Below are 13,363 nucleotides of genomic sequence, written 5' to 3'. Positions count from 1 at the left end.
AATTGGTGACATCAAATTGGTGATGTCAGAGTAACTTGTACAGTATGTCCCTAAAAATAGAACCAATTACTGGAGGATTAGAAAAGGTATGTGAAAGAACATAATAATATGAACAAACTAAGAATCCTGACATTATTAACAAATGAACAAAAATTAAAACTGCTACATTTCAGGTGTCTTGCTCAAATCCAGTTTCACAAATCCATTACAACTACTAAGAAAGCTTTGATGCTTCCCTTTAACAGCAGCTTGACACATTTAGTAAGATCTCTTTCACTCCTCTTCTCTGAGAAATACTCCTGTTGTGGTCTGTAAATCTGCACTAATGGCCAGCATTAACCCATTTGTTCTGATCAGGATTTTATGTGTGACTTCGTTCCTCATTGTCTGGTCGGCCTTCATCAGCTCTGGACACTCACACTGCTACCTGCTGACATCACCATCATCATCTATAATAAAATAAACTTTTTTGCTTTGATTTGCTTTCATTCTAAATATAAAGGAAAAAGCACCATATTCGATTGCAGTGGCCAAAGCTATGATCCGAGCAACTGTAGTTGATCAGCCAATATGTTTTTAGCTTAAAGTTTAAGAAAGTTATAACTGATGGAAATCTGCCTTGACCAAAATATCACCCATAAAGTCTTGTCTTAAACCGCATCCCGTTTTCAGGAACACTAACATGGATTAGAAAACCGTCTGATTTCCTGTAATCTTTACCTGCCATTATCCTGTGCACAGTCGCAATATCAAGTCAAGAAGCTTTTATAACATACAAGCTGCAGTCGGGCACTTTAACCTCTTCATGAATCTGGTTGACTGCATGTTAGTTACATTTTTTCAAGAAATAGACTATTAAATCAGAAATAAACTGAGGAGGAAAAGGAGCTTGAGCTTCCTTTGAAAAGTGCTGTGTGTTTAAGAATCTTCCAGTCTGTAGCTAGTATCTCGCCCCTATTTGCTGTCACTCACTTGCTGGGCCGCAAGCTGCCGGAGTGCATGTGGCTCTTGACGGTTTGCCACTTCCCGACCTTGCTGCTTCCTGCCTCTACACTCCTGGAGCTGTCACTGCGACTGGGGCCGGCCCCTGTCCCCCCTCCCACCTCGCACTTCTCCAACGAGCCACTGCAAACGGTCAGAAGAACGAGACGGGAGGGACGAAGGGACGGAGTGACGGACGCACACAGAAAGAGACGGACAACAAAACAGGGCAAAGAAGAAATTCATCAAAATCCACTGAACCAGTTGTGAATACTAGCACCAGTGAGTCTGGTGCTAATGCCCTTACTTGCATCAGACACATTCAGCTCATCCTTCTGAAAAACTCTACCAGCACAAATCTAACTCGTTCATGTCTTAACCGCTTGTTTGTGCCAAGTCAAAATAGAACTTTTTTTTTGTTGCTACAGAATCACATCAGTGAAACACTGTCAAAAGGCAAGGAAAATAATTCTATTTTAAAAAATGACATCTAAGATATAGAGGACTATAGAGTCAGCATGGAAAAAGTTGAATGAAGGATCGTGTTGAAATATTGTGGAAGGAAACTACAATATCTTCTACCACTTAGCATATTTACTGTATATATATATATATATATATATATATATATATATATATATATATATATATATATATATATATATATATATATATATAGACCTGTAGCCTACACTGTAAGACTGACATCACCACGTGATACCAGGTGTCATAGTTACTGACTGGTTACTGAGCATTGGGTCAGAGATAAAACTGTTTATTAGCATGCTAGCTGCTGTGCTCCTGCTTGGTTTGTGTGGGAATGCTTTAAATGTTTCATTTGTTCATTCTTTGGAAGGAAGTGTAAAAGCTGGAGGCTCAAACTTTCTGTAAGTGAATCTTTTCTCTCCAGGTGTGAAGCGATTGTGGTGTATCATTAGCAGGCTTCGTCACGGCAGCTGTCACTACATTCGAAGGCATTTTTGCACGTCAGCCATGTCATATGTTAAAGATTTGTTAACTGCTCCTGCTCATTAGTTAGCAGATATTTTAGGACAGTTTTGTGGCCTGCTTGTTGAGTATGGATTTTCTCACTTGTTGAAAGACAGGACAGAATGAAGCGTGTCTCAGAATTGTCATGAAAACATCTGTGAAAGTAAAGACTGCTGTCACCTAATAACAAGTTTGCAAACATCATTTCTATTAATACTTTATTAGAAAACAACATCTGAAATAAAGGACACTGTCCTCAGAGCCATGACAGGAATTGACAGGAATTGGGACTTAAAAAAACATGCTTATGACATGGTTATGTCAGTCTTATGAGGCAGGGCTAAAGCTAAACCTGGACATCTCACAGACAGCAGAACCACATACAAACAGAGCCACAGGTCTAGGACCACAGCACGCTTCAGCTCAACACACATGACTCAACACACATGACCAAACACACATGTCTCAGTACACACAACTCAACACACAACTCAACACACACAACCCAATACACAAAAACTCAACACAGACTACCCAATACACAAAAACTCAACACGCACCACTCAATACACAAAAACTCAACACACATCAACATACATGACCCAACACACATGACTCAACACACAATTCAACAAACATGACTCAGCACACACAACTCAATACACACAACATGACCCAACACACATGACTCAACATACAACACCTCAACACACAAAAACTCAACACACAACAACCCAATGCACATGACTCAACATACAACAACTCAATAAACAATTGAAAACACATAACTCAACATACAACAACTAAACACACAACTAAACACACACAACTCAACACACATGATTCAAAAAATGTCAGAGTATAAACATACAAGAAACAGTTTCTGATTACTAACTCAGGTTAACAGCTAAGAACTAAGTGATTTGATTCTCTATGTGCAGATACGATGAACACAGCAGGTGATTTTTTTCGCAATAAATAGAAACTTTACGGATTTGTGGGATTTCAGTCTCAGTAATTTTACTGTGCATTAAAGTGTATAATGACACTGAAATGCTGCTCCTCATTGGAATTATGAGGCTTAAAAAGAGTAAATTAATGATAATTCTACAAAATATGGCTACATGAAGGTAGAAACTCAAAAGAAAAAAAAAGAAAAAAAAACTATAAAAAAAACAGCATACATCGTTAGAAAACAAAAAAAAAATAGGGATGTAGTGGAGGGTAAATGCACATAAACACCAATCTTATATTATTTTAAATTTAAAATGGTTTAATTAACCCTTATACTGAAATAGCATCATAGCATACAACTTTAAGCTGTCAATCAATATTTCTGACTTCACACAAAAGTAGGTCACATAGGTTTATGTTTCTCTACGACATCCCCAGTGTAGAAACACAGTCAGAACACACAGGGACAAAACAACACAGTAACACAGCAAAACCTGCAAAAACAGTACAGAAAAAAAACAGCAGCAAGGAGATTAGTAACAGCAGCAACATAGGTGCTGCCTGAGCTCAGGGTAACGGGGCTGGAGAGAAGACAAACGAAAGAAGAAAAGCTGTGACTCATTCAGCTTTTTATGTAAATCTGGGGGCTGAATTTGAGCTGAACTGATTTCTCTGCTGATTTCTTAGATAATATATAAGCTGATCTCTGTGCTGATCTTTGAGCTTATCACTGAGCTTATCTCTGTGCTAATCTCTGTGCTGATCTCTGTGCTGATCTCTGAGCTGATCTCTGTGCTGATCTCTGAGCTGATCTCTGTGCTGATCTCTGAGCAGCTATGTGGTGATCTCTGTGCTGATCTCTGTGCTGATCTTAGTGCTGATCTTAGTGCTAATCTCTGTGCTAAACTCTGACCTGATCTCTGTTCTGGTCTCTGTGCTGTGAGAGAACAAGATCTGGAAAGAGAACAATGAACCATTTTTCGTTAGTTATTATTAAGTTTCCTCATGAATGAACAGAGCCATTTTGCCTTTAGTCAGCTGAATCTTGAGCTTCTCACTTGTGCGTTTGAATTTTGCCATGGTGAATTTTTTTGAAATTTATTTATGTAAATGAATGTATTTATTCATTTAGATTTTAATTGCTTTTATTTTTAGTTAGTAAATGAATCTTCGGCTCTGTGTTTAATAACTTGAGCTGAACTGTAGCCTGCCAAACACTTTACAAAATCATGAGAGTGGACAAAATCACAAGATCATTTATTTTTGAATTTACAATATTCAAAATCTAAAATCATATTATTCGTTTGGGCTTAGCAGCTTGTGCAATTAAACATCTGTGTTTTTTCTGTGAAGATCTGGTCATCTGTACTGACACGCTTTCTTGTTAGTTAGTCTTACATTTGAGTAGTGTGTAATTAAAGGGTTAATGTATATACTAGGTGCTTGTTTCACTATTATTGAGTGAATGAATTTCTGTCACTTCACCTGCTTTCTCTGTCCTGAGTTTTTCAAGCATCAGTGCTAGTGGTTCATTCAGATGTTGTGGGAAAGGAATCGTTAATTAGAGAGGTGCTCGGGAGGCGATAGAGGGCGGTGTCGGCCTTCCACATGCCAGGGTTCTTCATCTGTTATAGCTTGCTTTAAATTAGCAGCTGATTTAGGCAGCAAGCATGGCGAAAGAGAGGACTCTCCTTCTCTCCATCCCAGATAATGACCTTAATTAAGCAATTAAAACAGGAAGCTGAGGGAACGTGCAACTAACCCTCAAGCTCTCCTCTGGATCCGCATTACTGTCTGTCTGTGGGATTAAGTCAGCTGGAATATATAACATGCTTGTAATTTTAATGAATCACTGCATATACGATGACACGAATGGCCTTGATAAAAGTCCAAGTGCACCATGCAGGAGAGTTGGACTTTTCATTTTATCATGCAGGACTTCCTGTAGCAGTGCAACAGGCTGATGCTGATGAGAACAGTGTCATGACAATCTCAACCAACCAGTGTGCATGTGTCTGAGATGTTGCAGCTCCATGTGTCTTCCCACTCTTATGTTTCAAACACATAGTCCGATCCAAATCGTACCACAGGACGCACACTGGACCTTCGTGAAATGATGTGAAGTCAAACAACTAGTTAAGAGAAGAAGGTATTTGACTTTGGCAGGAAGCTTGGGTTCAACACACAAGCTCAGTCAAGACTCAAGAAAGCATGAATTTCTCCCAGTCTTCATGGGAACATTTCAGTTCCTACACAACGTGTCATACAGTAATCAATGAAATGTCAATTTGGCAAAAGTGGAACAACAGACTGCAGGTGTGCTGTTACAGGTAAATAATCCTCATCACTCTGCTGCATGTTGCATTGTATCAAAACACCCCGGCACTGATTCATTTCCTATAACAGCATAACCTGCTACGTGTTATTCCTTCATGAACTAAGTTTTATACTGTAAACAAATTAGATTAGTGTTTCTATTAAACTCTACTAATGATGCAGGACTGGAACAAGCAGCTGATTAGAAAAGAAAGATGGCTCACTTACAGGCTCACTTACAGATAGGTTACAAATCTGTACTGACACACGGAGCAACAGACAGACAGACAACACTTACTTGGGTGTTAGACGAGGGTCTCCATATGGAGCATAAGGAGACATGTTCAAGAGAAACTCTTTAGGAGGATAGGAGCTCCACCGTTGCTGAACGTTACTGCTGTCATTATTATTCCAAAAGTCTCTGTCAAGATCACTAGAGAAAGATAAGAGATAGAGAGAGAGAGAGAGAGAGAGAGAGAGAGAGAGAGAGAGAGAGAGAGAGAACAGTACAATGAATTCCTCTGTGAAATGGTGAATCATAATTATTGTCACTAGGACCAAGAATTAGAGGTCTTCACGAGTCCACTTAGGTCCGACCCGAGACCTGAGCGGGTTCGGGTCTAAAAGTAGCGGCATCGGGTCTCAGGTAATTTAAAATGAATGTGTGTTTACCGAACGGACCCGAGAAGACCAGAACTACTGTATCTCGTGTGTGTGCATCGACTCGAGTCCTTTTCCAACCTCTCCTCTGTTTGCCAAGACCACTTGCGACATGTGGCTGGCGACGTGTGGCTGGCGGTAAGCTAATTTTCATTGAAACAGACCTGTCAATCAATTTTGAATTTTTTAAGCGGTTACTTTAGTGTAGAGTTACGCAACATTCAGGTCCAGTCGGGTTAAAAAAAAAAACGGGTCGGACTCGGGTCTGATTTTTTCGGGTTTGTCTCGTGTCGGGTATTTCTTAAAAAAAAAATTATGCACGTCGGGTTCGGGTAAAAAGTGATTCGGGTCACTTCAGGTCAGGTACATTTCTTTAGACCTCTACCAAGAATAATTGTATAAATAATTTTTAAAACATTTTAAGAAATATTTTAAGAAAAAATCTGATCATCTTGTGTAATTTATGCTTTTCAGGTGTGCTCACGCTCTGATACACTTGTTTCGGATTAGTCACATTGTGGGAGATAAATTACAGATTTTATATTTCGATCTACATGTTAATTTGCTGATTTGAACATTTTAATAACAAATGTTAGTAGATCAGAGTGTTGGTTTGCTTCCTCACCAAACCAGAGTGGAATTATTTACAGTAACACTCACTTTAAATATCAAACACCGACCCATCATCTTTCTGAAGCATCAAATTCTTTCACTGTGCAGATTTTACACAATACTGAATGTAAATGCTGAGAATAAAAAACAGTTCCAGTGTAGAATCCAGCTTCATTAGGAGGATTTTCTGATTAAATGTTTAAAAAGTGCAAAATTTCGTTGACAAACTGAGTGTTTGAGCTTTCTCTCTCTCTCTTTGAGTGGTCAAATGAAACAGAGCTGAAGAGATGTGTGTTTCTGAATGTATCAATTCTGCTCCAGTGTTATGGTGAGATCAGTGATGCAAAGTAAGACTGATAGGAAGTGTGTCTAGTGTGTCATCAGGTCTGGTGTAACGCACTACATTAAATGCAGCAGAATAAGCAGATTTCATTTCATGAATTTGAGTCTACTTTACAGCATGAAGGAATAGTTACACTCAGGAATAACCTACTTGATGGCTTTATTTTCACCCCGGCCTCGAACCGACACTGAGTCTGGAGAACTCGCCGTGTCCAAACCTGGCTTATTCCTCTTCCCCTGCAGAGGAGGAAACACACACACATATGAAGAGAAAGAGTAAAGTAAATTGATTATGATTATTATTATTACATATTATGATTTCTCTTTATTTCTCCCTTAAAGTACACATACTGTAAAATGCTTTTTACACACACACAAACAGCATACACAGAACTTTGTAACAGTGACTCTTTAAACTTCTCTAACATAAGGAACTTAATGAGTGACTGATTAATGGATGCTGTTTTTTTGGCTATATTTGATTCCCCATTTAGTGTAACACAGTCGTTGGTGAGTGTTTTTAATTCAAAGTAACAGTGCTTACATCAGCAGTAATGATGTATCTTTAAGGAGAGGAAGAAAGCAAGTGAATTGAGTGTAGAGAAGGAAATATTTAAAACAACCAAGGAATTTTTGGATAAGAAATATATTATAATGAAGAGGCTGGATCAAATGGATCCATATGCATTGATGTTTATTGAAAAGTACAGAGTCGTAAATTCAAAAATGCAAGGCAAAGGGAAAACCCGAAGACAAGGCATAATAATCCAATAACGGAAAAAGCAAACTGCAGGGCAAACAAATCCGAAATCACAAAATACAGGAGACAAAAACGGAGAAAACGAAACATTAGGCCAAACATGGAAAGCAAACACGATAAACAATAACAAATGATTCGGTGTGGCACTACCATCAATTAAAAAAATTAAAACTGTCAATACTTCACATGTACAATAGGGTTGGCATTGTTAAAATGTCCGAAGATGCAGAAAGAGACACGTTGACTCTGAAGTGTTAATACTCGACAAAGACTTCCTTTGGCAGTGTGGTTCACCTTCTCCTTGAGTCTGATATCTCTCTCTCCAGATCTCTATGCCCTCCACGTGTATCACTTGAGCAGGGAAGGAGTAGGGAATGCAGTATTCTGGAGGTATTTAAAGGCAATATGTGACTCGGTGCACACGCCAAAGAATCTTGAATTCTGGGTGGGTGGCATAACTGGTAGCCATTAAAGCTGAATGGCTTTTGAAGCCGGATATGGAAATTCTCCCACACACTCCTACTGCAATGAAACCAATGGAGGGACATTGCATGGCTCCCCCAACCATGGGAACACAAGTGGATGATACCCCAACACACTGAAACGAGTCCTGTGGAGTATTGGATGAGGGATTTCTGAGCATAATTTCTCCATGGAAGGAACTTGCTCTACCAGAAGAAGAGGCAGAAGAAGCAGAGGTGATTGCCAATCTCCTGGTTTAGGCACTCCACTTAGCCAGATGGTAGCTAAGGAGGAGACCAGAGATGAGGACCATGTTGATGTTAATGTAGCTGCAGAAGGTGCTCCATACCATGATGTAAACAGAAGTCCGAGACTATGTCCTCAGGCTTGAAAACCTGGTGAAACAATGCCTCTGCAGTTTCCATGGCTGTGGGAAGCCCTTTCAGGGGAATCAGGTGGCAGGCTTTAGAGAAGTGGTCAATGATAACCAATATGGTGTAATACCCTTGCAAATAGGGCTGGTTAGTTACAAAGTCTACAGCTATGTCAGACCACAGAACATGGGTAGTGTCTAGCTGGGGCATGGGTAGAGTCTACAGTAAAAGCACAACTGTCGGATCAAGTGATGCTGTTGCTCTTCTGCTTATATCTGGGTCCTCCATAGATGCCTGGGTTCCGGGCCATCATCATATGTAGGGAGGTTTGTAGGGTACTGGTTTGTCTTGAGGTTATGGGCAGGGTGATGTATTAAGAAATTGTCAGCATTTCCATCCTTGCAGGCAATGTTTGTTGAAGCTGCAGAAGCTGTACTCAGACGTTCTTCCTCCTGGGAAGATATTCAGACATCCATCATCTTCTGTGAAAAGTAGGAGAAGGAGCCCCAAACCTGCGGGTCCCTGTACCAAACCGGCCAATGCCCATTCTCATTTCTTCTGGAGGAACACATGTCATTACTCTGCTGATTTTAATCAGCTGTATAAGCAGATCATCATTCTGTTGAAGAGTCTTGACTTGTTAGCGAAGTTAGTAAAGCTGGAATATGGTAAATATATTATTCTATCCTTTGATATTGAGGTGAGGCTAATGAGTGCTCAATTATTTCTTCACTATATCTTGCCTAGAACCTGTTAATAGTACAGGAAGGAGGTTTATTTTTAGAAACATAAAGATTTTTCAATTGATGACTGATTTAATTTGTTACAGCTGTTGAGGAGCGTCATGCTGACTGCAAAACACAGTCATGCTGACTGTTTTGGTAACACAGTCTTGGTTGCAATGAGTTTATTAGTAATAAAACAGTGACAGCGTTTTCCCGAAAGCACAAGACTCCTTATAAAAGTCTTTTCCATGTTGGTATGGAAAGAGGGACAAAGACTTCAGTTCTCCCTGTCTTCAAATCTCTATATTGCCGTTTGAAAGGAGTATGTGATGAAAGCCACAGATTTCAGAGCAGCAAAGCTATTCATTCACCCTTTCAAGATGACAGTGTCTCTCTGAAGGCTTGTACACTTCATTGGTCGGCCAGTTTTTGACATGGTATATCAAACCAAAAAAACAAACCTGGGGCATTTTTTTAAATGACGATTTTATATCTGCTATTTTACGCGTCGGGTGCACACTCACATTGGCACCCTTTGTTTAGTCACGAGGCGTTAAACGTCAGCGATAATCATGCACGATAATCATCCCGGTGTGTATGAGCCTTTAGAGCACACTTACTTACTTGCTGTTCGTCACCTCCAGGTTCTCACACAATTCTTATCTTCACATCTCTGTCAACAGACGTAGTAATCACATTACTGCCACAGATGCCATCGTTTCCAGCACTGTCTTTGGGGTTTCTGCATTCCTTTTGTACTCCTTACACTTAAAATGATGACATTATTTCATTAACAGCCAGAAGCAATTGTGTCCCATACAGTATGAGGGATACAATCAACATTCACCATATCATCATCTACATTCTGAATCAACATTAGCTCTCTTAGAGAACATTAGGGAGTCAGTTGTTCTTCACTCCTCTGTGTTTAGCACTTCATTGTGCCACTAACAATTCTCGCCAAATGCCAACTTCTGTTTGTTTCAACATTGTAAAGGAGCTTATGCTCCTCTTTCCAGGGAGCTGAGCAGCCAAGCCTTCTGCCCATTTGTTGTTTGCTTCACACAGCCTGTATGCTTCACTCACTGTCATTCTGCTGTAGTTAGCACAGTTAGCATTCTGAATCAGCTTCAACTCCTCAGCAGGTGAGAATGGTGAACAGGATGAGCAGAGCATGAGGTTGACTAGAACAATGATGGTCAGCTCACCTGAGGTCACAGGTACAAGGTGACTACTTTGCTGTTGGTAATCACCACAAAGAAATTCCCATTTCATTTTCAAGAACTCTTCCCCAGCTGTTCCTGTTGAAAGTGGTCGGACATGTTATATATGTTTAAAGTTTTAATTTATTTCACCTCTGGTGTTAACGATGGAACACCAGTGAAGCCACCTGATGCACAAGGCACTTTGTGTTACAGTCATCTACATCTCAGCCTCAGCTGTTTTTGTTGTTATATTGGGCCAATTTACGAGGACCAGCTCCCTTTTCACATAAACATTCTCTAACCCTAACCCTAACAGTCAAACACACACACACACACACACACACACACACACACACACACACACACACACACACACACACACACACACACACACACACACACACACCGTTAGTCTATGAAGAGCACAGGAACAATACTCAAAGAGAATAGCCTCAAAGTCCTAAATTCCTTACTTGAAGGAAAGTCTATATAGAAAGTTGGTCATCAAACACTGTGTGCCCAGTGTGTGTCTTTGTGTGTGTGTGTGTGTGTGTGTGTATTTGTGTTAGTGCTCAAGAAAAATCCACAGTTATATGGAGAATGATAAACAGTGTGTCTTTACACAATTCACCAGGCAAACAAATACCAACCAACAGAATGTCAAATATACAGTAGTATGCTCACACACACACAGACACACACAGACACACACAGACACACACAGACACACACACAGACACACACACAGACACACACACAGACACACACACAGACACACACACACACACACACACACACACACACACACACACACACACATACATTCTCTCTCTCTCTCTCTCTCTCTCTCTCTCTCTCTCTCTTTGTTTTTACTAGCTAAATAATACAATACCTAACCAAACCCTCAGGATCTTAAAAGACATCGCTGAATTATTCCTTAAATAAAAATAAAAGCAAAACTTTTATTTTCCCTACACAAATAAAACTGTCATTTTAAATATGCTATAGGAAAACTATCTCTGAGCAAGAAAAGAGTAATGTCAGGTTTCACAATGTGAACAGTATGTATTTATGGAAATGCTGCAAACAAAGGCAGGTTATTAAAACCCCCGGGAATGACCTCAGGCCTGATTGCTTTCTAATCAGGTTAATGTTGGTGTTGGGGCCACAATCTGCAATAACATCTAGATAATTGGTAACATTTCACTGTTTCCATGTGTTTAATCAGAATTTCACAGGCTTCAATGTCAGGTGGGCGGGGCTATATTGAGCTCGCTTGCATGTAGTGTCTACATTACTAGTATGAATAATTCATACATATGAAAATTATGGTTAACATATGGTTAAATATAGGCACACCCCTGAATATCACATGTATATGTAGTTCTCCAAACTGTTACCACAAAGTGAAACAATTTGAATGTCCTGCACAGAGCGCTGACCCAACCCCTACTGAGCACCTTTGGGATGAACTGGAACTCATCAAAGGTGGATCTCATTCAAATCTATGTTAATCCATGTCTTTGAAATGAGAAGTTCGACCATCAAATATATGTGCGAAGGTCACTGATGCATCATCGTAGAAGGTCAGATTTTTGGCCTTATGTTAGCACCCGCTATCCATATTTGTTTCATATTGCCCAGTATATGGTGTTGGCAACATGGACTATTTTGGGAGGTTCTTCAACAGCAGCTTGAGAGATTCTACAAACTAAAATGCTGGAATATCCCTAAATCTAGGCCTGGCAATATTTTAGCACCACCGCAATGTTTAAAGCCGCTATTCACAGCCACAGTGCTTCAGCTAAGTGAATTTTAATCTGTTATTATTTGTTTGATGGGAAAATAATGGAACTCAGTTTCAAATAAAGCTGTAAAGTAACAAAATTAGGAATAGTTTCTAAAGGCAGCTTATAGTTTTCTAATGAAAAGGGTCTGATATGTAGAGGGAAAAAGCAGTGAGTCACTAAGCAGCACCGATTGTAGACTAGTAGTGTTAATTTAATCCTAATGATCCTCATAATGTGTAATCAATTAGGTCTGAAAATAACGACTGTTTGTCAATAATCAGCTCCTCTGTCCTATAGGCCACACTGCAGGCTTCACTATTTGATTTTTCATTGAAAGGAAATGTTTCCAGTCAATAAACCTAAAATATGTAACAATGACTGTGTATATTTGATGTCATATCTGTATTGCTAAACTGCAGATGCATCTTTTGCACAAGTTTATTTATTTTAGTGTTGTCAAGAAAAGATTTTGACTGAATGAGCAACCATTCACTAGCAAGGTGGTGTCAATATTCCAATAAACTACATTTACACTCAACACAAGCTGTTCTCCAGGATTTTCATTAAAATCTGTGACCTAGTTAGCTAAAAAAAGGAACCTTACATAATTGATTTCAACATAACATAATTTCAATATCCAAACCTAATTAATATAAGTTCATCATTGTCACAGTCGGCGCACCTGCCCTACCTCTCAACCGGCAACTCAGAGAAACATCTCCGGAATATTAGGCGCTTCCGGACTGCAGTTCCCACAAGCCCCGCTCCGGGGCTAATTACTCCACCAGCTGTTTCCCATTTCCCATGCAATATAAACTGAACTTGAACCTTCCACCAGTGCGAAGTCTCAACTAGCTTTTGCTGTCATTCTGAGCGTTTCCGTGTTTTGATTCTGATTCCGGTTTTGACACTGTTTTATACCTTGAACCTCTGATAGTTTGCTGCCTGCCCTGACCTTCTGCCTGCCTTTTCGTTTATGATTTTGCCCTGAGCTCCCAGCAGAATACCAGGACCTTTTAGCAAGACACGGGCTACCGAACTGCTGCCACACCGACCCGGCGATTGCGCCATAGAGCTCCTCCCCGGCACCACACCGTTCAGAGGGAGAATCTTCCCACTATCACAGCCAGAGACCATGGCCATGAATGATTACATCAAGGGGGAGCTCAAGAAGGAGTTCATCTGACCCTCC

At 39.9% G+C, this 13,363-nt stretch overlaps 1 protein-coding gene across 4 annotated transcripts in view; it reads right to left on the bottom strand.

The window, feature by feature from the left end:
* Nucleotides 1-13,363, bottom strand: part of syt7b (synaptotagmin VIIb) — an 89,068-nt gene that overhangs the window by 25,837 nt on the left and 49,868 nt on the right. For 2 of the 4 annotated variants that reach the window (XM_027152229.2, XM_027152230.2), the window contains exons 3-5: nucleotides 7,007-7,092; nucleotides 5,540-5,674; nucleotides 973-1,125 (exon numbers count right to left, since the gene is read on the bottom strand). In XM_027152229.2, the coding sequence (XP_027008030.1) occupies nucleotides 973-1,125; nucleotides 5,540-5,674; nucleotides 7,007-7,092 (374 nt within the window). The remainder of the gene's footprint in view (nucleotides 1-972; nucleotides 1,126-5,539; nucleotides 5,675-7,006; nucleotides 7,093-13,363) is intronic. The other 2 variants (XM_027152231.2, XM_027152233.2) reach the window with 1 other exon arrangement.

Source organism: Tachysurus fulvidraco, chromosome 2 (genome assembly GCF_022655615.1).
Source record: "Tachysurus fulvidraco isolate hzauxx_2018 chromosome 2, HZAU_PFXX_2.0, whole genome shotgun sequence".
NCBI lineage: Eukaryota > Metazoa > Chordata > Actinopteri > Siluriformes > Bagridae > Tachysurus > Tachysurus fulvidraco.
The sequence above is the reverse complement of the archived record's forward strand: the minus strand, read 5'-3'. Positions and strand labels throughout refer to the sequence as shown.